The sequence below is a fragment of the Mesocricetus auratus genome, unplaced genomic scaffold (assembly GCF_017639785.1).
Source record: "Mesocricetus auratus isolate SY011 unplaced genomic scaffold, BCM_Maur_2.0 Super-Scaffold_100676, whole genome shotgun sequence".
Lineage (NCBI taxonomy): Eukaryota > Metazoa > Chordata > Mammalia > Rodentia > Cricetidae > Mesocricetus > Mesocricetus auratus.
The window spans coordinates 144,271,573-144,295,865 of NW_024429266.1; the positions used below are offsets into that span (position 1 = coordinate 144,271,573).

General features: G+C 52.6%; 4 protein-coding genes across 6 annotated transcripts in view; 2 read left to right on the forward strand and 2 right to left on the reverse strand.

Annotated features, from left to right (window-relative positions):
- LOC101832649 (meiosis 1 associated protein) overlaps nt 1-1,161 on the forward strand; it is a 67,421-nt gene extending 66,260 nt beyond the window's left edge. The window contains exon 9 of the mRNA XM_040738678.1: nt 1-1,161. Within this exon, the coding sequence (XP_040594612.1) occupies nt 1-159 (159 nt within the window). The 3' untranslated portion in view covers nt 160-1,161.
- On the reverse strand, nt 1,148-9,851 carry Dok1 (docking protein 1). Of its 2 annotated transcripts, XM_040738673.1 has the most exons (6): nt 9,837-9,851; nt 3,540-4,226; nt 3,030-3,329; nt 2,758-2,851; nt 2,453-2,637; nt 1,148-2,283 (listed from the first exon to the last, which is right to left on the reverse strand). In XM_040738673.1, exons 2-6 carry the CDS (start codon nt 3,699-3,701, stop codon nt 1,474-1,476), a joined length of 1,551 nt encoding a protein of 516 aa, XP_040594607.1. In that variant the 5' UTR covers nt 3,702-4,226; nt 9,837-9,851; the 3' UTR covers nt 1,148-1,473. The 2 variants fall into 2 exon arrangements, with proteins under 2 accessions (XP_040594607.1, XP_005078352.1); XM_005078295.4 differs by lacking the exon at nt 9,837-9,851 and having other exon boundaries at nt 3,642-4,323.
- On the forward strand, nt 4,381-21,195 carry Loxl3 (lysyl oxidase like 3). 2 transcript variants are annotated; one of them, XM_040738670.1, is made up of 16 exons: nt 4,381-4,520; nt 5,549-5,891; nt 7,533-7,696; nt 8,468-8,682; nt 14,577-14,633; nt 15,207-15,266; nt 17,884-18,103; nt 18,396-18,576; nt 18,688-18,842; nt 19,046-19,213; nt 19,351-19,513; nt 19,692-19,935; nt 20,037-20,152; nt 20,226-20,362; nt 20,476-20,587; nt 20,704-21,195. In XM_040738670.1, the coding sequence occupies exons 2-16, from the start codon at nt 5,576-5,578 to the stop codon at nt 20,775-20,777; spliced, it is 2,382 nt and encodes a 793-aa protein (XP_040594604.1). In that variant the 5' UTR covers nt 4,381-4,520; nt 5,549-5,575; the 3' UTR covers nt 20,778-21,195. The 2 variants fall into 2 exon arrangements, with proteins under 2 accessions (XP_040594604.1, XP_005078353.1); XM_005078296.4 differs by lacking the exons at nt 14,577-14,633; nt 15,207-15,266.
- Htra2 (HtrA serine peptidase 2) lies at nt 21,153-24,145 on the reverse strand. Its single transcript, XM_005078298.4, has 8 exons — nt 23,553-24,145; nt 23,244-23,448; nt 22,961-23,155; nt 22,673-22,705; nt 22,370-22,475; nt 22,145-22,214; nt 21,593-21,688; nt 21,153-21,494 (listed from the first exon to the last, which is right to left on the reverse strand). Exons 1-8 carry the CDS (start codon nt 24,056-24,058, stop codon nt 21,329-21,331), a joined length of 1,377 nt encoding a protein of 458 aa, XP_005078355.1. The 5' UTR covers nt 24,059-24,145; the 3' UTR covers nt 21,153-21,328.
- Nucleotides 24,146-24,293: the final 148 nt, after the last annotated feature.

Genomic DNA, 24,293 nt, shown 5'->3' on the forward strand with positions numbered 1-24,293 from the left:
GCTGGACAGTCTCAGAGTAACAGAGTTCGAGCCACAGTGGTCCCCCTGCCAATGGCTCCAGCCCCAGGTAGAGCTCCCAAGACGTCAGCGGCCAGCAAAGCTTCCTCGGGAACCTTCCTGCCCTCTGATTCAGAGGAAGAGTATCCTTCTCAGACCTAAGTCCCCAGTGCCAAGACACAGCCATACCACATAGATGGCTACCTGAGAGCAATCTGCCTGCGCTCAACCTAAGCCTGTGAGCTCAGGCTAAGGGACAGCCTCTCCCTCTGTCCCCAGTACTGCCATTGCCCAACTCAGGGCTGAAGGCAACACACCCAGGCCTGTCTTTTGTCCAGCAGGGACTCTCTCTCTCTCTTCTGGATCATTTGATAGTGTTGACACAAATAATTAAATGCCCACTAAGCCTACCATTGTTAGGAGCATTCCTAGACCAGAATTCCTTCCTGCAGCTCTGTGTAAGAAGGTGGATGAGGTCAGGTCACCCTTGGGACACTGCAACTCCAGAATTATGATGAGGTTTTCACAGCTCAAGAAAAATCAAGGCATTAGAGCCTGAACTCTGATCCAGAAGAGTTCCCTTCCCAGACCACTCACAGAGATTCCCTTCAGCTTCAGACACTCGGTGCCTGTGAGCACCTGTGTGTGTGGTGTGTGTGTGTGTGTGTGTTTGTTGATGGGGCAGGGTGCTGTTGTGTTGCCCAACAGAACGGAGTGGAAGTCTACTCCCTACCTCACCTCCTCTCCCCACACCTGCCTACCTTCCTGTCAGCTGCCTTGAAATACAGGAAAGTAGCTGCCATTATAAAGTACCTTCCCTATGCTTTAGCTGACACTAAGTGCTTGGGAAATGTGTCCATTTCAATGCAAGCAACCTTTTGGAGCTGAGCCAGATTCTCACCCTTGGTGGAAGAACAGCGGAGGAAAGTTAAGGACTGCGGGTGGCAGACAGCTGACCCAGGGTCACAGAGCTGGAGCCCTGCCCAGGTGAACCTGTGACCACCCAGGCTCTGCGCCACCACACTGCAGACTTTCCTCCCTGGGGTCCTTTCCTCCTTCCCTGGTCCCCAACAGATCTCTGGTTCTTCTCTTGACCCCCCCCAAGCCCTCCCTGAACATGCCACCACTGTGTTTATTCATACACAAAGACTTTTTCAACCCAAACTGGCTTTAATGAGATTTGTTTTATAAATTAAAAGCACATCTAGCAAAGAACAAGACAAGAGAAAGGATCCACACTGGCCTCCCCAAAGTGCCTCCACTCTGACCAGTGGGCCCCTTCCATAGGCCTAGTCCATGAGCACGGCTGACCCTCCCCAGAGCCTATCTTTCAGCCTTCTTTGTTCTGGGGCTTGTCATCCCTTGATGCCTCTGGTCCCCTAGTCTTAAATAGGCCCCTCCCACCCTCTGGTTCTTGCTGGTTATAACTGGTTTGGTTTTCAATGCCACCGCCCCATGAACCTATCAGCAACTGTCTCAGGTGGAGCCCTCTGACTTGACCCCTGCCCTGTCATTCCCTACTCTAGAAAGCCCACAGTCCCAACCCCCCGAGGTCCCACTCTTCTGGACCTGGCTGTACAGAGCCGTATCTGAGCTGTGGCCCTTGCTGCCACTGCCACCTGTGGTACCAGCCTCAGGAAGGACGAAGACCTGCGGCTTGGGAGCAGGAACAGGTTTGGAGCTTCGAGGAGGTGGCACAGCATAGTCATCTGTGGCAGGGTTGTAAGGGAGCTCATAGCCCTCCTCCTTCACCCGAGCCTGGCACCACCACGCATCCTTAGGCTCCTGAGGTAGATCGTAAAGGCCCCGGGGAGGGGCTGGGGCCAGGCCCTCAGGTTCATCATAGATGGGGTCCTCTTTGGAGTCTGTCAGCTTGGCTTTCAGCAACTGCCGCTGCACATGCCCATACAAGTCCCAATAGAGAGGTTTCTTTGAATGCAGCCCCTCCCCTGCCCTAGCAGGGGTGCTGCCCAGAGGGTCTGAGTATAGAGAGTCCTGAGAAGGGCCTGGGGGAATTCGCAAGGAGTCTAAAGGCTCGGCATACAGGGCTGGGGGGCTGCCCAGGGGCTCCTGTGGAACAGGAGGGGAAGCCACCTTCCCCTCTGCCTCTCCTTCATGGGAGTCAGTTCTGAGGATGTCTTGGCCCTGTCCCACCTTTCCTTGGGCTTTCTGCTTCTGGATGGCAGCCTCAACTGCCTGAAAGATGTCATTTCCCTGTGCAGTCTGGAAGGTGAAGGTTCCGGGACCAGAGGGGCAGCGGCGACCCGCTTCAAAAGAGAACATTACCTGAGGGTGTGGAGGGAAACACGTTAGGGGTGTCATAAGAGGTGAGTCACAGGTCTGACCAAGTTAGTGTATCTGTGGAGAAGAGACCACCTGGGAATGGAATTGACCATCTGCAGCTAGCCAACCCTATGTCCTCCCTGACAGTCATCCTCCCAGAAAGCCCCTGCACCTTGTCCCGGCCATAGCGTCGCAACAGAGTGTAGGGCCAGGAAAGGAGCGGCTCCAGGATTTGACTCTGGGCCCCCAAAGTCAGGAGGGTCAGCTTCTCAGCCTCCACCCTCAGTATATAGGAGCCTTGCAGGCTGCAGCGTTCAGAAGCCTCAGTCTTCTGCGTGGTTACCCAGAACTGGGAGCCTGGAAGGAAGACACAGAAAGGGGAAGGAGCGCTGGGGCAGGTTAGGGACTTGGTAGACCCCAATCGCTAGCTCCCCAAGAGCACATCTTCTCCCCACTCCATTCATGCCAGCCAGCTACCTTCCCAGGTGGGGCTGTACAGGGAATTCTCCAGCATCTCCAAGGCAGAAAACTTAGGTGGGCTCTCTGTCTGCGCCAAAGCCCAGCCGCCTTTCTGCAAGAAAAGGAACACCGAGAACTATATATATATATATATATATATATATATATATATATATATATATATATATATATATATTTCCCTTGGGTCTGGAGTAGGTGCAGGAGGTCCAGTGCCGCCCCATTCTCGTAGTGCTTCTTAGGCCCGGGGCCGCTCACCCCCAACCCCTCACCGGAAAAGCGTTTCTGCATAAAGTCTGCACCCAGGCGGCGCTGGACGGGGCGTCCGCCGCCAGCAGGTGCGAGCGCTGCGCGGTGTCCAAGCGGAAGGCAGTGGCGCCGGGTTCTGGGGGACTCTCCACTGACACAGGGGCCACGCTCACACACTCAGCCAGGCGGATCATCTTGCAGTCCAGACGGCGAGAGCCGCCTCGACCCCCTCCAGAGCTCGACCCCTTGTGGTCAAAGAACTCCAGACGCGCTACGCCGTGAGGACTAGCTGGGTAGAGCACAGCCCAGGTTTTCCTCCACCTCTGGGGAAAAAAATGAAAGACGCGGGAGTTCGTGGCAGCACGCCCCCACGGGGAAGGAAAAATACACGCAGGTCGATCTGAGTCTGGGGCTTCCAGGCAGGGACACTTTCCCAAAGATAATGCCATCCCAACTCCTCCCCAAGAAGGGCACAGCCTGGGGCTTCAAGGGAACGTCATGGGGCTCTACAATTGCCGGAGCAGCGTTCCGACCTGCTTCCGGCCCCTTTCCACTTTCTGGATACTTTCACCGACTTCTAGTCCAAGGGGGTTTGGCCATCCCCCACGCCACACACAAACACACGCACACGCTACCTTGGTCCCGAAGCGCTGACTCTGTAGAAAGAGCGGACCCTCCATCACAGCCCCGTCCATGGCCCCGGCGGTTCCTTCCCCGCTTCCTGGCCCCGAGGGCGGGGGGCGGGGCGGGGCGGGGCTGCAGGGTGCCGGAGGCGTGCCCGCCCCTCCCGGGCCCCTGCGGCAATGATGGGGGATGGAGGAAGAGGAGCCAGCAGGAAGAAGTCGCGGTCCCCAGATAAGCCGACTGGGGCCTTTTATCCTACCGTTCGTACAGTGGCGCCACTCAGGGAAGCCGTGATTGTCAGCTAGAAGGCCCTGGTGCCTGGGAGGTGGGGGGCTGAGGATGACGTCATACGCTTAACCTGACATCAGAGTGAAGGCCGTGACATCACCCGTAGGCACCCCGGGGGCACTGCAACGACCAAGGGGGACCTGCTCCCATGACCCAACCCTGGAGTTGAACTGAACTGTTGATACTCTGCCTAACTTGGGATGTGAAGGAACTAGTCTAGGGGCTGGAAAGTTTCTCGCTGCCACGGGGGCCGATCCCGAAATCGTCTGAAAGTCCAGCATCCTGACGGCGGCTGTCCGGTCTCCAACCTGCGGGAAAAGAAAGCTTCTTTGAGCCGGCAGCGGGAGGGTAGGGGGGGGACGGCCGCAGTCAGCTCCACGGGGGAAGGGAAGATCTAGAGGAGGGACTGGCCAGGCTGGAATGGAGGGAGAAAGCGGAATGTGGGAGGGCTCTAGGGGACGTGGGAGGGACCAACGAGGAGGGGGGAGGAAAGGGGGGTCCAGTCTCCCCTGGCCGAACAATTTTTTTTGGGAAGTCCTAAAACTAATCTCCAGGACCAGGACTCTGCTTCCAGCCTCTGGAGCTCTGCCTAGGCGAAGAAGGTAGGGGAGTCACTGCCGGCCGAGAGGAAGAGTAGTTGGGGATGGAGAGGATGGTGGACCAGAGGGAAAGTTGATTTGGGATGGAGTCGGGGAAGCCAACCAACCGACAGTTGTATTATTGCTAAAGGAGCGGAGCAGATATTGGGGATGGAAGCTTCAGGGTGCAGTCGGGAGGCCCTAAACCGAACACTAGGGCTTCCAAGCCAAATGCCCCCAGAACAAAGCTGTCTTGTCTGAGTTAGGGGAAGCAATTCTGGGGGCCCCCTTGCTGTGGAGGGCTGTTTTCAGCCTTGGGTAGAGAAGGCCTAAGCTAAGGAGCCAGCCCTAGCTTGTGGTTGCCCGGTGACAGAAACAGCAATGTTACACCAAACCCTGCCCAGCTTGAACCTAGCTCTCCTGGAGCGCCCGCCAGACCCTGCAGGGGATTTGTGAGCCCATGTGCTAGGGAGGGCGACTGAAGGTTCTCCTACTCTGTTGAGTCTCAGCCTTTCCTGCCTGGGCAACTGCTAATAGTCCTCTCATTCATACTTCTGAGATCTGTTCTCCCAGGCTCCCCCTGCCTGTACTGCGGGCTGAGTCTGCCTGCTGCCTGGCTCATCCTGTCATTTCTCCTATGCCTGCACGGTGGCTTTTAGTCCCTCTCCTCATGGTTTGTGCCTCTCTGTGTCACTCTCCAATACTATGTCTATCCATATTCAATGTCTCTCACCCTGTGTCTTTCTGGTTTTCCCCTCCTTCCCACAGTCTCCCTTCCTCTCACATCCTGTCTGTCTGAGTCATCCTCTCTATCTCTCTGTTTGTCTGGACCACCCCACACCCACCCCGTGTGATGGGAGCAAATGGAGACCAAGGTGATAATGGTCACAGTGGTCAAGCTGGGGAAGAGCTTGTGGGACATAACAACAACAGTTGTATTGTTTGCAAAGGGAGAGCCTCCCTCCCTCAACCCAATCTAGGTCTCTAAGGCTGTGTCTATTTTCTCTATGTCCCTACCCTCATTTAGTGTGTGTCTCCTCTCTGTCCCTTAGTGCCCGCCCCCTCGTGTCCTGCCTGCCATGAGACCTGTCAGTGTGTGGTATTACTGCTCATGGGGGCTGCTGCTGCTGCATTGGCTATGCGGCTCCAGTGTGGGGTCTCCATCCCCTTCCACTGACCCAGAGAAGAAGGTGGGAAGCCAGGGGCTGAGGTTCCGGCTGGCTGGCTTTCCTAGAAAGCCCTATGAGGGCCGTGTGGAAATACAACGTGCCGGTGAGTGGGGCACCATCTGTGACGATGACTTCACGCTGCAGGCTGCCCATGTCCTCTGCCGGGAGCTGGGCTTCACGGAAGCCACAGGTTGGACCCATAGTGCCAAATATGGCCCGGGAACAGGTGAGCAATGCCCTGGGCTAGCCCAGATGTTACCTAAGTGCAGTTCAAGTACAAAGAGAAGAACTCCATGATGGCACAGCCACAGGGACATGGGACACCAAGAATGGATAGAATTAAGTAAATGCACAGATAATAAACCATCTACTATAGTAATTTCTGGGCCGTATGACCTGAAGCTGGCCCATGCTTCCCATGAGCCTCCAATGTTTCCTGTGCCCAAAAAGGAGGGGATTGGTAAGTCCTCCTCTGCAAAGTAAGATTCTGCAGAGCCATGCACAGGAACAGCCCAGTGCAGGTGAACCCTGAACGATCCAAGTGCAATTAATGTGATGAGAATGTGTGAATGAGCAGGTGAATGGTGTCTACGTGTCCCATAGCCAGAAGGGGTCATATACAACAGCTGACAAAATCAGGACCCGTCCTAGGGCTACAACCAGCAAGCTGAAACTCCTGTGACTCAAGAGGGAATGTGAGGGTTTAGGCCCGGTCCTCTGAGGCTGGAAGTGCTCAGCCCACATGGAGCCGGAGTGGGATTGACCAGCAGATGCACTAGATATGCATGCATGCAGCCTGCTGTTTGCTGACTCCCAGGTCCACTAGCTCTACCACTTCTGAGATCAAGGTCACTTGGAGAGTGACAGCCACACTTGGAGAGGGACAGTAGAAAGTGAAATGCTGGACTAAGGGTGTGGCTCAGAGGTCGAGTGCTCTGCCCTGCTCAGTCCTCCAGAGAGAAGGAGGGAGCAAAGGGGAGACAGACAGGGAGAAAGGTGAAGCCACTTTCAGAAGCCACGTTTCAGGGGGAGTGGCAAAAAAAAAAGTCTGGCACAGAAACAAACAAACAAGCCTCAGTCGGTAATTATGCATGATGGTTGTGTTCAGATTCAGGAAGGACAGTCGTGGCTGAGAGGCTTTCTGGGTGGCACCAAAGGACTGAATCAGACCTGGTTGGGAAAGTTGTAAAAACCCACAAGGACTTTTTGATGGTTGTGTGGCCTGGTGGGGCAGAAGAGGTAGCTCTGTTAGACTAGGTGAGGTACCTTTGAGGATGTCCCTCCCAGTTCTGAGTGGTCAGTGATACTCAATATGACCTAGAAAGTAAAAATAGGGTCTCTGTGGCCGCATGCAACATAAGCACACAGAAAATGCCACAGGGAGCAATGCCAGAGTGAAGTAAAAAGAATCTAAGATTCCCAAGTCTTGGTGAGAAACCAGACTCTTAGGTGCGTTACATCATTTTTGGAGCCCCAGGCTATTTACATAAAGTATCCTCCTGGCAGCTCTAGTCTAAGAATGATTAAGTATGAACATACTAGGCACATATTAGGAACTTAATTATAGCTATTATTGAATGAATCCTTATTGATGAGAATTTCAATGTCCATTCTTGGTTGTTCTTGTTTTTAATTCACCCTAATTGACTTTTCAGTGTCCCAGATGACCACCAACCTTGTGTCAACCTTATACCCTCTTTCCTCTTCACCTCAGAGTCCCTTGCCCCTTCTCCATCTCTTTCTCATCAAAAAGGGGGGGGGTTGATCCTCAAGGCCACATGAGGCCACCATGTCCCTCTCTAGCCCCATCACTCCCTCTTCCTTTTTCCTCAAGCACGTCTCTGTCTGCTCATCTCCCTTTCCACAGGCCGAATCTGGTTGGACAATCTGAGCTGCAGTGGGACTGAGGGAAGTGTGACAGAATGTGCCTCCCGGGGCTGGGGAAACAGTGACTGTACCCATGATGAGGATGCTGGGGTCATCTGCAAGGACCAGCGCCTTCCTGGCTTCTCAGACTCCAACGTCATTGAGGTCTGCAGTACACACACACACACACACACACACACACATACCAAAAAGGCTGTGGAGTAGCCATATGTGGTTAGAAGAGATATTATAAAGGGATCCCATAAACCTTTATAGGTATATGTGGATTTCTGGGAAACTTGGAAGGTGGGGGCAAATGAGGTGTTGCACTACAAAATCCAATTTAAAACAAAATGTATACGGGTGTTTTGCGGTCATTTGTGCCTGTGCACCCTGTGCATACCTAGTGCAGGCAGAGACCAGAAAATTCCACTGGATCCCATGAAACTGGAATTGTAGGTGGTTGTGAACTGCTGTGGGATCCTGAGAATTGAGCCCCCGGTGCTCTGGAAGAGTTCTAGTCCCCCAAATCCAGTTACTAAACCTGGTATGAGCCTCTCCAGTTTCATTCCTGGTCATCTGTCCTTCTCCTCCAGTGCTCCTGCTCTCTTTCAATGTCTTTCTTACTGTCTTCTCCTCCTAAGACACTTCCATTGTGAAGCTGGCCTCCTGCTTCAAGCAGACTTAACGATAGCTTCCCTTTCTCAGTGCCTTCGGGCCCCGTTACTATTTCTTCTGAATGGCATAGTCTGCCACAATCACACACTCTAGTCTGGGGCACATCCCCCCAGAGAGGCAGCTGGCTCAGCATCGTCCTTAGCCTTGTCTGGGGGGGTCCCACCATTGGGCTTTACAGCAGACGCAGCAGTGGGGGCTCCTTCAGGGCGCCACAGCATTGCTACTGGGATTCTTTCCCCTTTCTCTGGTCCGTCTCAGGTGGAGCATCGCCTGCAAGTGGAGGAGGTGCGACTCCGACCCGCTGTGGAGTGGGGCAGGCGACCCCTGCCTGTGACTGAGGGCCTGGTTGAAGTCAGGCTTCCAGATGGCTGGTCGCAAGTGTGTGACAAAGGCTGGAGTGCCCACAACAGCCATGTGGTCTGCGGTATGCTGGGCTTCCCTGGAGAAAAGAGAGTCAACATGGCCTTTTACAGGTGCGGGGCCTCAGGGCTGTTTGCAGACTTTGGAGAGGATGAGGGGTACTGTGGGAAGCCCATATCTAAGGGAGGGAACGCAGGTGAACTGCTGTGACACAGGAGGCTGCGAAACATCGTAGGCTCTCCTACCCAAGGCTGATAGGCAAGCAGCAGAATGCGAGTGCGTGCCGGTGACGTCATCGGTCGGCGGGCAGATTTCTGGAGCCTGGGCGCTGGGGCCTCTCGAGTTCAGAGTTTACAGAGGGTGCGGCTGGGCCGCCTGCGGGAGGCGGTGCCTGAGGTGCCTTCGTGAGACTGCGCCTGGGGCCTCAGAAACTGTGACTGGCTAGCGCCGAGTCACCCACCCTAGTGAACGGTTCTGTGCAAAGGGCGGCTTCCTTCCTGAAGTATCTCGTTTAGCAGTTTGAATAAACAGGCCGTGCTAGCCAGGCAGATACTTGGAGATCTGTCCAGTGTCAATCTGCATCCTGTTTTGCAGACCCAAATGATCGCTTTCTTCAGCTCTTAAGCATTTCACTTGTCAACAGGCTTCTTGCCCGCTACATGACTTCCCATTGAGCACACTGCATAAGATGTGACCCAATGGGGCAAGGTGTTGTAGAAGTGCCAGTCTTTGAAGAACGTTGGCGTTGGCCTCGAGTTGAGGCAGAAAACCGTTTCAGGTCTTACCTCTAATACGGATAAAGCTGCCTTTTGAACCTGAATATATGTTGGGCAGAACACGGCCGTAATGTAACCAATATTTCATTCTCTCATCTATAATGAAGTTTGGTAGACTTTTGTAGTCTTTGCTAAAATCCAGATAAGCTGTGCTCACAGCAGTCTCCAGCCTCCAAGTTTAGTAATCCTCCATCGAAGGCTATCATAGTGGCTTGAGTGCAATTTTATTATTTCAGTAATTTTAGATTGCCACGTTTCTTTATATGCTCACAAACTTTCTGTGTAGCAGCTTACTCTTGAATAGCATTTATCTACAGAGTCAGAAAACTTTCTAAAGTCAGTCAGTACAGTCTCTGATATCCACTCATTTCCACACATGCTGGAATTTTCTTTGTTGTGGTGCCCACACACGTGCAAAAGTTCTTTTGGGTTCTAAGGGATGCCGTTGAGCTGTCAAGACTAACACCACTTTACGAGAGGTGTGTGCCTACCTTTAACGTCATCCAGGCTCTGTCTTTCAGAATTCAGATGCCAGGTTGTAGAGCAGGTGCAGGGTTTAGAAGAGAAGAGGGCGGAGTGAGCCAAAGCCTAGGGAGTCACTCATCCAATGTCCCGCCCTGTGCTGGCTTCTATTGCTTCTATTGTAGACTTCGGAGCTTCCACAGCGAACACAAACATTCTTCCTCTGGGGACCAGGGGACAACCAGAAAATAAGTGAATTTATAAGACGGAAGGATGGTAGTGCTCCGGTGGCTTCTATCAGAACAAGGTTCATGGCCACTTACTCAAAGATTGAAAGCAAAGCAGGGAAGGATGTTACCCAAAGGAGGTTTGGCGCAGAGAGGCTGCAGGAGAGCAGCAGCCACCTGAGCTACAGTGCTCCAGGACACCCGGCCACTGCCCAGGGCTTTCCTCCTAGGGTCAGGAAGAAGGAACTGGTTGTTAAGGGATGAACCATGGGCAGTTTACTCTTTTGACTGGCAGGCTTGGGTTATATAAGCCTTTGTTTACTGTTCATGTCTCCCCAGGAGGCATCTGATTTTAATCATAAGCATACCCAATCATGCATAAGCATGTGATGGTGTATTGGAGCCTTTCCCTAAAAGTATATTCAGAGAACGAAGTTTACCTCCTTGCACTGGCTTTCAGCCTAAGCTGAATAGATTCACTGCCCTAGTTCCTGAATATGTTCCAAGATGTATTTGCTCCAAAACGGGAGTTACTAAGGGTTGCTAGGTCAGCTGTATGCCAGACTGACCCAATTGCTTTGCTTAGAGACAGGTGTACATGCAACAAGATGCAAGTGGGGGTTCCAGAGTGCTAAGTGTTCTGTTGAGAAAGGGGGTGTGTATGAGTATGTAGCTCAAGCCAACTGAGTACCAGCTCGCTAAGCTGTCCCTGTGCTTGCCTGCCTCAGTAGTGTGCACCTGTCATTCTTGTTTTTGTTTGAGACCATGTCTCATGTATCCCTGGCTGGCCTTGAACTCCTGACCCTTCTGCACCCACCTAAGTACTGAGGTTATAGGTCTGTATCGCCATGCCCATGTATGGCATTAACCACATTTCTAATCATTACTTTGACTTTGAGTTGCTTTATGCTATCTATTATTATGTACACATGCGCTCCTGTCCGTGTGTGTGCATGCGTGCACTGGGGTGCATGTGGGAAGCCAAAGGAAACTTTCAAGGGTCAGTTGTCTCCTTCCACACTGGATTCCTGGAATGGCAAAAGCTTTTATCTACTAAGCCATCTTGCCAGCCATTAATTGTTCCTTTGATTGTATTATTCTTTGCTCTTTTTTAAAGGGGCGCGCGCGCGCGCGCGCACACATAGGCCAGAGGTCAACTTAAGGTGGTTTTTCTTTATTAAATTGTAAATGTGCACTACCGTGCCCAGTTTTAGTTGTATAATTTTGAAACTTTTTTTTTTTTTGGTTTTTCGAGACAGGGTTTCTCTGTGACTTTGGAGGCTGTCCTGGAACTAGCTCTTGTAGACCAGGCTGGCCTCGAACTCACAGAGATCCGCCTGCCTCTGCCTCCCAAGTGCTGGGATTAAAGGCGTGCGCCACCAACGCCCGGCTAATTTTGAAACTTGTTTTGGTGTTCTAGAATATGTGAAAGCTTTAGAATTTTAAAAGAGGAAAAAATGTATAGCTCTCAGAACTCTTTGCTGCTCTTGTGCAGGTGAAGCTCTAAGAGCTTCAGTGTTGGTGTAAGAAGACACTTCTTTGTAAAAGACAGTCTCTCAATGTAGCGGTTTGAACACGCGATCCCTCTGCCTCAGCTTTGAGTGCTGGGATTGCAGGCTTTTTCCCCGTGCCTGATTTAAGAGGCCACTCTTTCATTCATGTCACTACGATACATACTCACTGACCTCCGTGCAAGGTGTGGAGAGTACAAAGACGATAAATGAAGAGGGAGGTAGACAGGCACCAGATCATGGATCCATAGGCCATGCCAGACCTTCCTAATAAAGCTAATGAGGAAAAGACAGGAAAGTGGTTGGTTGTTTGTGGGAGGAACAGGGTCTCTACGTAGCCCTAACTGTCCTGGAACTCACTATGTAGACCAAGCTGACCTCAACTCACAGAGATCCACCTGCCTCTGCTTCCCAAGTGCTGGGATAAAGTTGCTACCACATCAAATGATAGTAAAATGTTTCAGTGAAGCTGTGCGTGATGGTATGCACCCATAAGCCCAGCAGCCTGGAGCCTAAGGCAGGAGGACCTGGAATTCTAGGCCAACTTGGAGACCCTGTCCTCAAACGAGAAGGAAAATGTGTTTTAATGAAGAGGTCTGTGAGATGACATGATCAGGCTGTGGCTCTATTTTTTCAGATGAGGTTTTTTTTTTTTCATAATAAAATAATTATGGGGCTGGAGAGATGACTCAGTGTTTAAAAGTACTTGCTGTTCTTTCAGAGGATTTGAGTTAGTTCCCAGATCCCACATCAGGTCTTGAAAACTCTTACAACTCCAATTCCAGGAAATCCAATGTCTCCTGGCTTCCATGGATCCCTGCACACACATGCATATATACCCACACATACACACACACACACACACACACACACACACACACACACACACACGCATGCATGCCCACGCATAGACAAACACATGTAAGTAAATGTAAACCTTCAAATAACTACTTTAATAAGATAAATACCTTTTAAAACAATTAGAAGCTGGATTTGTAGCATGTGCCTTCAAGGTCATCCTTGGCTACCTGTTGAATTTGAGGCCTGTCTCGGCTACATAGTGAGACCCATCTCAAAAAAAGAGCTGGAGATATTGCTCAGCAGTTAAGAGCACCGGCTGCCTTTCCAGACCACACAAGTTTCGGGTCCCAGCACCTACACAGTGGTTCACTGCCAACTGGAACTCCAGTTCTGGAACTCTCCCATGCCCTCTTCTGACCTCTGCAGTTACCAGGCATGCTCATGGTGCACAGACATACGTGCATGCAAAACACCCATACACATGAGGCCACATTCACAAAAAAGTTAAAACAAAAGTCATGCCTGGTGACAGCACGTGTTTGTAATCCCAACCCCTGGGAGGCTCAGACAAGAGGATTACAGGTTCAAGGCCAGCCTGGACAACATTCAGGGGAAGAAAAGTAAATAAATAAAAATAATATCCCAGCATACCTTCACACAGTATACTGTGTCAAAATATGTTAGTACTCTAAGAAATGGCAGGGCAGGAACATGGACGAAGAAAAGATAACCAAGGACACAGCAGGAAAAGCCATGAACCTCTTTTAAAAACAGATGAAGTCTGCACTCACCAGGCACAGTGGTTCCATCCGATCCCGGTGTCTGTGACCCAGAGGCAGGAGAATCAGCACTGCTTCAAGTTATAGGCCAGGCAGGGCTATTCATTAAGACGTTATCTCAATTCTGTCCCCACCTTACTGCATGACCCCCACTGCCGCAGCCAAAAGGCATACATAGTATTGGGCAGGACAAAGAGTGACCATAATTAAAGTCTTTAAAGCTAAAGAGACAATGAGGAGAAATTGAATTAAGGAAACCTGCTGGAGAAGGAAGTGAGTCAGTTTTTGAGGCCAGTTTAAAAGATTGACTTCCCTGCAAACATGTTGGGGGTGAGCTCAGCTTGTGAGTGACCAGGCAGATGGGACTGGACCATGGGCAGGAAGAAGACTCACAGCCACACCAAGCTAATGTCCTCAAGTATGTAGTCCTCCATCCCTGGCGCAGCAGTCTCAGCCTAGACAGGCCAGAGGCCTTCCTTGGAGAGACCATCCAAGAATCACACACACACACACACACACACACACACACACACACACACATGCACACGCACACATGCACGCACATGTGTGTGCAGAGGAGTAAAAGAGGTGCGGTCAGCCTCCTGAGGCCTGACCCAGGCTAGTTCTCTGTCCTCCAAATCCCAATGCTCCTCTCTGTAGTCAGGCTTTCCTTTTGGACCACCAGCTCACAAATAACGACATATAGACTTGTTATTAATTATGAAAGTTTTGCCTTAGCTTAGGCTTTTTCCCAACTAGCTCTTATAACTTAAATTAACCTGTTTCTATTAATCTCCATTCTGCCGTGTGATTTGGTTACCTCTCCTTGTACTGTATATCCAACTTTTGCAGTCTCATATTTGCCTAGATTCATCCCGAGTTCCTCTCTTTGCCTAGAAGTCCTGTCTATTCTCTCTGCCTCGCTATTGGCTTTATTAAACCAATCACAGTAACACATCTTCACACAGTGTAAACAAATATTCCACAACACCCCTCTTCTGGCCTCCCCTGAGGTTTTCCACCAACCTCCAGTCCAGAAACTCCATTCCTCATCAGTCTTTTTTTTTTCCCTCAAGACAGGGTTTCTCTGTGTAGCAGCTCTGGCTATCCTGGGACCCAATTTATAAACCAAGCAGGCCTCAACTCAGAGATAGACATGCCTCTGCCTCCCAAGTGCTAGAGTTAAAGTTGTGTGTCACCACTGCCCAGTCCAGCTCATCTGTCTTGATCTACAGACTGGGACACTGTTCTGCGTCTTTGGCTTTTACTGGGGCTCACCCACCTGTTCATGTGCTAGGATAGCCTGTAGGACCTTGGAAGTAGCTGATGACATCACACTACTCTTGGAAGCTGTCTATTAGGGAAGGAATCTTTCTCCTGGTTGTGGCTGCACTGGCGTTTTCCACTTGGTTCTACAGCAATCCTGACTTGATCTTGTCTTATCCTCACAGAAAGTTAAGGAAGCGAGCGGCCAAAGCCTCGGCCCGACACCCCAAGCCCCTTGGAAGGTAAAGGGGCAAGAGCCCCGGGACCTCCTGCCAGTCCCTGAGGCCTCAGGAGGTGGATGGATGGAAACCTGTCCATGTCCATCCCAGAACCCAATCCCATGGACTAGGGATGTATTGAATAATGGCTGCTCCCAGGGGAGGGAGGGAGGCAAGCATGGAATGGGTGAGCTTTGATCTCAGGGGATGGGAGCAGCTGAGGAGATGCTAAAAGGTCTTCCTACTGCTCCCAAAGGCTTCCCGTGCAGCCTCAGCCCCTGCATTCTTCCTCCTCCCCACCCACCCCCACGGCTAGCTCAACTCCCTCAGATTTCCACTCTCTCCTCCCTGGACCTTTAGCTGACCTCCCTTCCTCTCCCTCACCTGAATTTCCATAACTAGATTTGCCTTCAGTGGCGCTGATCCCAGTGAGCACTGGGAGTTGCTAAGTGTATGCCCTCCCAGGGCATTCAGCAGTCGTTATGTGCATGGAAATCAGTTACCCTCCCCATACTGGTAGCAAAAGATCCTTCTAGAAGCAGAAGGCTTCACTTTCCTCAACCACTGCCTCTACCAACATCTTTCTCCTTTTTGCAGAACAATCAACAAGTTTAAAGTCAAACACAAGCCCCGAGTGGGCAGGGGGCCAAGCAAGAGGTAAATGAGTTTGGGGTTGGAAGCAGAGAGGAAATAGGGCAGATAAGGCAGATATGGCTGTGAGCAGGAAAGGGTCCAAGACAGGCCTGTTGGACTGATGGAACCGATAAGGGGTGGAATGGCAGCTGTGACAATCACCTTCCAGAGCCTTCTAGAAACTTTTGGTTCTTGTCCTGTGTGCTCGTTTTCCTTCTGTGAGCTCCAGTAGAACCCAGCACTTCTGTCCCATGCTGACCTCTCCCCACAGGGTTTCAGTGTGGCCAGAGATCTGTGTTCCCATCCTGCTTCATTTGATGAATGTTTCTTATTTCCAATTTTTAAAGTAAATATCAACAGGGGCTGGAGAGATGGCTCAGCAGGCAAGAGTGTACACTGCTCTTCCGGGGGACCTGAATTCAAATCCCAATATACACATAATTGTTTTATTTTTTTAAGGAAACATTACCAGTTTAGCTGGTGTGGAGGGCGGTCTATGGAATCTTTCCTGGGATGGCTTAAGAATCACAGCCCCTGCCTGGTTGCCTGTTAATAGTTAGGCATCCAGTTCCCTATTTTTTTCATGAGCTCCCTCAGAACTCAAGGGAGTAGGAGACTTCCAACCCTTCCATCCAACTTGTCTCTAAAAGGCAGGCAGCACCACTAAAATCTCGCTGATAATTTGTGGTTGAGGACTGGAGAACGCATCTGTCTCATCGTCCCCTCCTCTCCTCAGCAAGTCCCGGTGTTGCCCCGTACCTATCCGCCATGGTGTGCCTCACTCATGGGCTTCTGTCCCTGGTAACCTTCGAAGAGCTCAGAACTTGATGAGTCTCAGTTCTCGGAGCTCTCTTTGGCTTGAGTCATCTTTGCCCAACTATCCTTTGGTCCCTTCCCTAGCCCCCACATTAAAGCATGCACTTTATATCCATTTTTTATCGGTTATAGGGAGTGGGTTAGCGAGAGTTTCCTGTGATGGCCTGAGTTTGACTTTCAGCCAAACAGGACACTGAAAGTGCCTGATCGCTCTGACTTTCAGAGTCCGTTGTCCTGGGATTCCAAAGGTATTCTGTGTAAGTGTCCTGTCTGTTTTGTGTTTATTGTTTGTTTTCCAAGACAGGGTTTCTTTGTGTGTCCCTAACTGTTCTGGAAATCCCTGTGTAGACCAGGCTGGCTTCAAACTCGGAGATCCTCCTGGCTCTGCTCCCTGAGTGCTGGGGTCAAAGGCATGAGCTACCACTGCCCAGCCCTTTGCTTCTTTTGTTTACAAATAGCCTTTCCTGTTGTCTTCCTAGCCAATGGCTGTGAATTGTCATAGTCCCTGTTTAATGTCAGGGATAGATAGGGCACCTGACTGCAGTAACGCACAGTGATCAACCTCTTGAGCCCACCCCACCAACACTGGGCCTCTGCTTTCCCTTTTTCCCTGAGCTCCACTCAGCCTTTCTAGGAAGACAGACCTCCCTCCAATCACCTAGCTGCGAGCTCTCATTCTGTTGGTGTCTATAAGACCCCTTTTCTCGGTACAGTGGTTCCGAGTGTTAGCATCTCTATTTTTGTCCTATTTTCCTGCTCAAGTGGCTGTGTAACAATGCTCAGTTGAAAGTGTACATGCATGGACTACCTCGTTGAAGACATCTACAGCTCAGCTCAGTCTTGGATCACGTTTGCCATTGGGTGTCCATAGCTACAGCTCAGTTCAGTCTTGGGTCACCTTTGTCATTGGGGTGTCCATAGCTACAGCTCAGTTCAGTCTTGGGTCACCTTTGCCATTGGGATGTCTATAACTACAGCTCAGCTCAGCCTTGGGTCACCTTTGCCGTTGGGTGTCCATAGCTACCTTCTCACTTTGGCCATGCGGTCCCTCCAACTTTTGTCTCTCTTCCATGTATTTGTCTTTGCTCCAGAGAGTCACCACTAGCCCTTCATACTGCCATCTTCTAGTCTATTCTTACCACAGCTGTCTGTCATATCATGACAGGGCTTCTAACCCGGAAGCCCCTCTGACCTCTGAGGAGCCATTCAGATGCAGACTTGCTCAGTGCTCTGCGTCCGGCTCACTGTCTTTGGCTTGTTCAGTCACCACATAATAGAAAGGTCTGCACACTGGCTATTGCAGCCAGTTGTTTGTCAGCCACTCCTGAGTCATCTCTTCTGGTTTCCCATTCAATTTGCATGGCAACCTTGGCCTCAGCCTCAGTCTCCCTTTGGGTCATTAAAACAAGATTGCAGCTGGGTGGTGGTGCCGCACGCCTAGGGGGGCAGAGGCAGGCAGATCTCTGTGAGTTCGAGGCCAGCCTGGTCTACAGAGCTAGTTCCAGGACAGCAGGGGCTACACAGAGAAACCCTGTCTCAAACAACAACAACAAAAGAACAAGGTTGCTATCAAACCTGGCCACCCTTCCCCTAGTGTTCCGCTGCGGAAAGTCCCCCAAAGACCCTGACTGGGCAGCCAAAGCTCTTTCAGACTACACACTATCTCTCTATATACTGGCAATGCTGTCTCCAGCAAGAAGAAGACAGAAGGGGCAGAAGAGGGTGGGAGGTCGTGAGAAGATGGGAGGTGAGGTGGCAGGTGGCTGTGGGGCAGGGAGACAAGAGCTCAGCGTCACCCTACTGCACCTCACTCCCCTCCCCACAGGATGCTGGCCCAGAAGCAGCAGCACTCCTTTGGTCTGCATGGGGTAGCATGTGTGGGCACAGAAGCCCACCTCTCCCTTTGTTCTCTGGAGTTCTACCGGGCCAATGACAGCAGCAGGTGCTCCGGGGGAAGCCCTGCCGTGGTGAGCTGTGTGCTGGGTCCTCTTTACTCCACATTAGCTGGACAGAAGAAGCACCAACAGCCAAAGCCGCAGGGGGAGGTACGTAAGTAAGACAATGCTCGTTTTCACTCTGCAGTACTGGGGATCAAACCCCAGGCTTCACACATGCTAGGCAAAGCCCCAGCCCGACAGTGAATGTGACCTTTGCCCACCCAGAGTGGGAACCCTCCAGTGGCTGTGCTGAGGACACCCACCCACACTGTCATAGAGTGGCTGTGCTGAGGACACCCACCCATGCTGCCATTGAAAGCTCATTCAGCTCCCTGGGGTACATAGCCCTCCCCAGACCAATGTTTCTATTCACCTCTTTGGGCATGTCTGTCTTCTATAGGCCCGTGTGCGTCTAAAGGGTGGTGCCCACCCTGGAGAGGGCCGAGTGGAAGTCCTGAAGGCTGGCACGTGGGGAACAGTCTGTGACCGAAAGTGGGACCTGCAGGCAGCCAGCGTGGTGTGTCGAGAACTGGGCTTTGGCACTGCTCGAGAGGCCCTGAGTGGTGCCCGCATGGGGCAGGGTGAGGGGAAAGGGTACTCACACTGCTAGGGGTACATTCCTTGGGGAGGTATGGAGCCCTCTGGACAATGAAGGTCTGGTTACAACCTCCTCTGCCCTGATCTGACTCTAGGCATGGGTGCTATCCACTTGAGTGAAGTTCGGTGCTCTGGTCAGGAACCCTCCCTCTGGAAGTGTCCCTCCAAGAACATCACAGCCGAGGACTGTTCCCATAGCCAGGATGCTGGTGTACGATGCAACCTCCCCTATACTGGAGTGGAGACTAAGGTCAGCTATACATTCTACTTTGGGTCTTTCTACCCAGACCTCGCCTCCAAAACACAGCCTGACTGCGTGCAGCCCTTTGCCCCAGGCCCAGACATCCACAGCTCCCACATACCCCTGCCGTTTGCTTGTCCTTCCTGTCCCTGCCCCCCGCTGTAGACTGCCATCCCCAGAGGTTCCTGCACTCCCACTCTGTACCTCTGCAGATCCGACTGAGTGGGGGCCGGAGCCGTTATGAGGGGCGAGTCGAGGTGCAAGTAGGGGCACCTGGGCATCTTCGCTGGGGCCTCATCTGTGGGGATGACTGGGGAACACTGGAGGCCATGGTGGCCTGTAGGCAACTTGGTCTGGGCTACGCCAACCACGGCCTGCAGGTAAGTGGGGAGAAGAGGGAAAGGAAAGCTATTGTCACCAGAGTCTGTGCTTTGGGCAAAGGACTGTGGAAACAAGTCCCTTGGCCCTGGGAACTGGAACCTATGCCCTCACCAAAACACCTACCTACGTCCCCCAGGAGACCTGGTACTGGGACTCGGGGAACGTAACTGAGGTGGTGATGAGTGGCGTGCGTTGCACAGGGTCCGAGCTGTCCCTGAACCAATGTGCCCATCATAGAACCCACATCACCTGCAAGAGGACAGGAACCCGCTTCACCGCAGGAGTCATCTGTTCTGAAAGTGAGTGGCGAGTGGGCAGTAGAAGCCAGAGAAGCCAGGCTCTGAGCCACCCCTCATCTGGAGGGAGATGTGCTATGATCTGGAGGGGCACTCCTTTGCCATGAGAACCCAGCGTCCCGTGGGGAGAGGGGAGGACCCTCAGCGGTAACGTCCAGTCCATCACTCTTTTCTCGTGCAGCTGCTTCAGACCTGCTGCTTCACTCAGCGTTGGTGCAGGAGACTGCTTATATTGAGGACCGACCACTGCACATGTTGTACTGTGCTGCTGAAGAAAACTGCCTGGCCAGCTCTGCCCGCTCGGCCAACTGGCCCTACGGCCACCGGCGTCTGCTCCGATTCTCTTCCCAGATCCACAACCTAGGAAGAGCCGACTTCAGGCCCAAGGCTGGGCGCCATTCTTGGGTGTGGCATGAGTGCCATGGGTGAGAGGGCGAAAGGGGGCCAAAGCGACAGGCAAGGCTGCAGGGGGTGTTGACAAGTCTGCTGGGATTTGAGAAAGAGTCACAAGTTCCTTGTCCCGCAGGCATTACCACAGTATGGACATCTTCACTCATTATGACATCCTGACCCCCAACGGCACCAAGGTGGCTGAGGGCCACAAAGCTAGTTTCTGTCTAGAAGACACTGAGTGTCAGGAGGGTGAGTTGGGGCCCGAGTGGACTTAAGCCCAAGCATGGTCTTGCCCTCCGCTGACATATAATACTCCCTTCAGATGTCTCGAAGAGGTACGAGTGTGCCAACTTTGGAGAGCAGGGCATCACCGTGGGATGCTGGGATCTCTACAGACACGACATTGACTGTCAGTGGATTGACATCACAGATGTGAAGCCAGGAAACTACATTCTCCAGGTGCCTAGCATCTGCCTGGGCTTCCGGATACTGTGGTTTGGGGTGGGTGACCAAGACACCTTTGGACTGTAGGAGTGTAGCTGGGTCACGCCAGCATTCTTTCTAACTCACAGGTGGTGATCAACCCCAATTTTGAGGTAGCAGAGAGTGACTTTACCAACAACGCAATGAAGTGCAACTGCAAATACGACGGGCATCGCATCTGGGTCCACAACTGCCACATTGGTAAGTGACAGAGGGTCGCTGAGGACAGCACCAAGCTTCATCCCCACCATTCCCTATGATGGGTATGTGTTCCTGCCTCCGCAGGGAGCCCCTCACAGCGCCTGTCTCCTCTGCAGGTGATGCCTTCAGCGAAGAAGCCAACAGGAGGTTTGAGCGCTACCCTGGCCAGACCAGCAACCAGGTCGTCTGAAATGCCACCTCCCTTTTCAGCAAACCACCACTGGTGCCCCAATGGCAGGGGTCTGAGGCTGCCATTACCTCAGGAGCTTACCCTGATGTCAGCAGGCCCGCCACACTCCTCCACCTGTGCACTACGGGTGACAAACTGTCGAGAAGTCGGTGCCTCCCCTACTGGGTCAGCTGTCAGCACTTTTGACCAAGCATGGAGAATCAGCCACCAGACAGAACACACCACACACAACTGCCCCAACAGGAAGGCGGCGGCAGCGCAGTCCTTGAATAGGGAGGTCAGGAAGATCAGCTCCCACAGCTCTCCTAAGTACCGCTTTACCTCTAGCCTTTTGGTGGGGGAAAAGATCCAGCCCCCATTTTTGACTGAAACATGTTGCTAGGTATAATTTTATTTTATATAAAATGTGTTCTTCAGAGCCCAGGATTGGTGCTGGTGGTTAGAGGGACCTGCCCTCTGTAGGTCCATTGACTCCTCAACCCAGGTGCACTCAGAGCCTAGGCAAGCGAGGAGGAAATCAGAGCAGGAGGTTCACACTCCTGCTAGTCCAGTCATTCTGTGACCTCAGGGGTCACATATAAGGTCAGTGTTTCTGGTCCCCGCCGGATCCGCACTGCCAGCTGTGATTGGGTTCGAACCGCCTCATAAACATCTTCGGCATTTTGTACCGTCTTCTCTCCGATGGCCAGGATCACATCACCAGGTCGCAGACCAGCCCTGTGGAGCATGAACAGGGCGAGGAAGGAGTACACAGCTGAGTTCAAGGACACAGGCACGCCACCCCACCCCACCTCACAGAGCAGGCCTTCCATCACCTGTGCGCAGGGGAGCCCAGGATAACTTTATGGATGAGGACACCGTGCTGAACATCAGGGAAGCTTGGCTCTCGCAGCTGTAGTTCAGCAAGAATGCTGGAAGGGAAGAGACCATCCTGTTAGCTACACCCAGGCCCCCTCTCATCCGGACAGTTCACGTTTTTGGTCTTCTAGCACTTAGGAAGTGGGCTATACACACGAAAGGTAGCTAATTCCCAATGATACACAGTGTTAAACTGCATGTCTGTCATTCTACTTTGAGGGAGGGGTAGAACTTAAGCTGAGCCTAAAAGGATGGTCCTATCAACCATATGAAGTAAGACGGTATTAAGACACAGAAGTGAATGGGCAGTGGTGGCGCACGCCTTTAATCCCAGCACTCGGGAGGCAGAGGCAGGCGGATCTCTGTGAGTTCGAGGTCAGCCTGGTCTACAAAGCAAGTGCCAGGACAGGCTCCAAAGCTACACAGAGAAACCCTATCTCAAAAACAAAACAACCCGTAACAGAGTCCACTGTAAAGCACAGACACACATATCATGACCCCTAATATACCTGGGAGTCAGAGTCAGCATCATCACTCCAATGTAGCGGCGCTGGGACCCACTGATTCCAAACCAGGAATCTGTAAAAAGAGGACAAATGAACCCACCCAGCTACATCCTTCTTTCCCTTCCCTCCTGCCAGTAAAGCCCTCTCCAGTAAGCCCCAATGAACGCCCCTCCCCTATGTCCCATCATCCATTTTAAAGGAACCCCTTTCCCAGTAAGAAAGGCTCACTTTTCTTCTCCCCGCGACGCAGAAACTCCCTAAGGCGATCAGAAGGGATGGCAAAGGAGATTCCAGCTGTCACCTTCATGGTGTTCACTCCAATCACCTCCCCATCCTGCAGGGACACAGCCCTCTGTCCCCTAGCCCACACAGATAGCAGAGTAGCAAAGATTTGGGGGCAGGGGTCTGATTGGATACGAGGAGATGAACAAGAAACTACAGAAACTTAACTAAAAACCCTTGAATGTTAGAAACACCCACCCTTCCCACACTGACCTGGGGTATGGATTCCTAGAAGAACATGGCACTCACCAGGTTAACTAGGGGACCTCCAGAATTTCCAAACTGTGGGAAAAGAAGAAAAGAAAACATCAAAGAGATCTGGAATTCTAAGCCTCTGGGAATTCTCTCCCTGCAGGCATAACCAGGGTGTAGGGAAAGTCTTCAAATTCTGTTCCCAGCCCAGAAACCAGAGTGGCTGCATTTTGCAGTCCAACGTCTAATATAGGCGCAGCACTGTTTGTCAGTTGGTTCACACACCAGACAGCCATGCTCCGCAGCTCCCACCCAGCTCCCAATTTCTCTCCTGTCAGGACGCACATCAATAGCTGCATCGGTCTGAATGTATTCCACGTTGTTTTGAGGGAGTCCCAGGTCCCTGGCCGGACGCTGAGCAGAGCTGACAATGCCAGATGTGATCGTGTTCTGCAGTGCAAAGGGACTTCCCATGGCAACAACAAACTCCCCTTGCCGGACATCAGCAGAGCGGCCCAGGGGCAGTGTGGGAAGAGGCTCCTGAAGGGAGATGAGAACGCCAAAACTGGTCATTGTGGGACGGGAGCACGGAAAGAGCTGCCGTCAGTCGGGCCTACTCGACTCCCACCTTGGTTTGAATCCTCAGCGTGGCAATGTCTGCTACAGGGTCCACAGCTGTGACCATGGCCTCGTAAGTGTCTCCACTGAGCAGCCGCACTCGCACTCGGCGCCGGTCAGCCACCACGTGGGCGTTGGTAACGATGAGCCCATCCGAAGCCACTACGAATCCTGAACCGTTTGAGATGGGGACTTCGCGGCCTGAGAAAGGGTGCCTGGGATGGGGGGAAGCACCGATTACACTTCTGCTTCCACCCCAGCCTGCTCACTTGCCTCAGGGCAGTTGGTTTCAACACCTCCCGGTCAACTTCTCCATTACCGATCCAGGATTTCGATATAGACCACAGCAGGGGCTGTCTTCTCCACCACATCTGCGATGAAATTGTACTGGCTCCGGGGAGAGCTGGGTGGCGGAGCGGGAACAGCGGCCAGCACCGTGGGAGGACCCCGCCCCCAGCCCCACAAGAGCAGCAGCATTGCTCCCCCTGCGCCCACCGCCACCGCCAGCCATTCGCGCCGACGGGTGCCAGAGCTCCTGCAGGCCTCCTGGGCACTGGAGCCTGGAGTCCCCACAGTCAGCTGTGCCCGGAGATCTGGGGTCCCAGATGTCAGACATGCCCGTGATGCAAGGACCCCCACAGGCACCCGGGCCGGGAGACTGGGGGTCCCATACACCATCCGGGCCTGAGGGTCAGGACTTCCTGAAGTCAGCAGACCCCGGAGGTCAGGGGTTAGCAGGGGGCCCTTGCCCCAGAAGATGCCCCCCAAAGCCCGCCATGCCCGAAGGCTCCAGCCTGCACCCCGCCCCGCCTTCAGCGCAGCCATCAGCTCCGCCTCGGCTCTCTCCTTGCCCACCCTACTCAGAGGCGGTGCCCTAAAGCTCAGCAAGCGGACTGGGAGAAGCGAGGCACGCCGGTCTCTGTCCGGTGCATGCCGGGAGTTGTAGTTCCTTTAGGACACGCTCTCTCGGGCGTACACTTACACGCGTCCGAACTCCTACTTCCCCCCGCCCCGGGGCCGCAAGGCATGCTGGGAGCGCTAGCCCTTCCGGGGCGCCTCC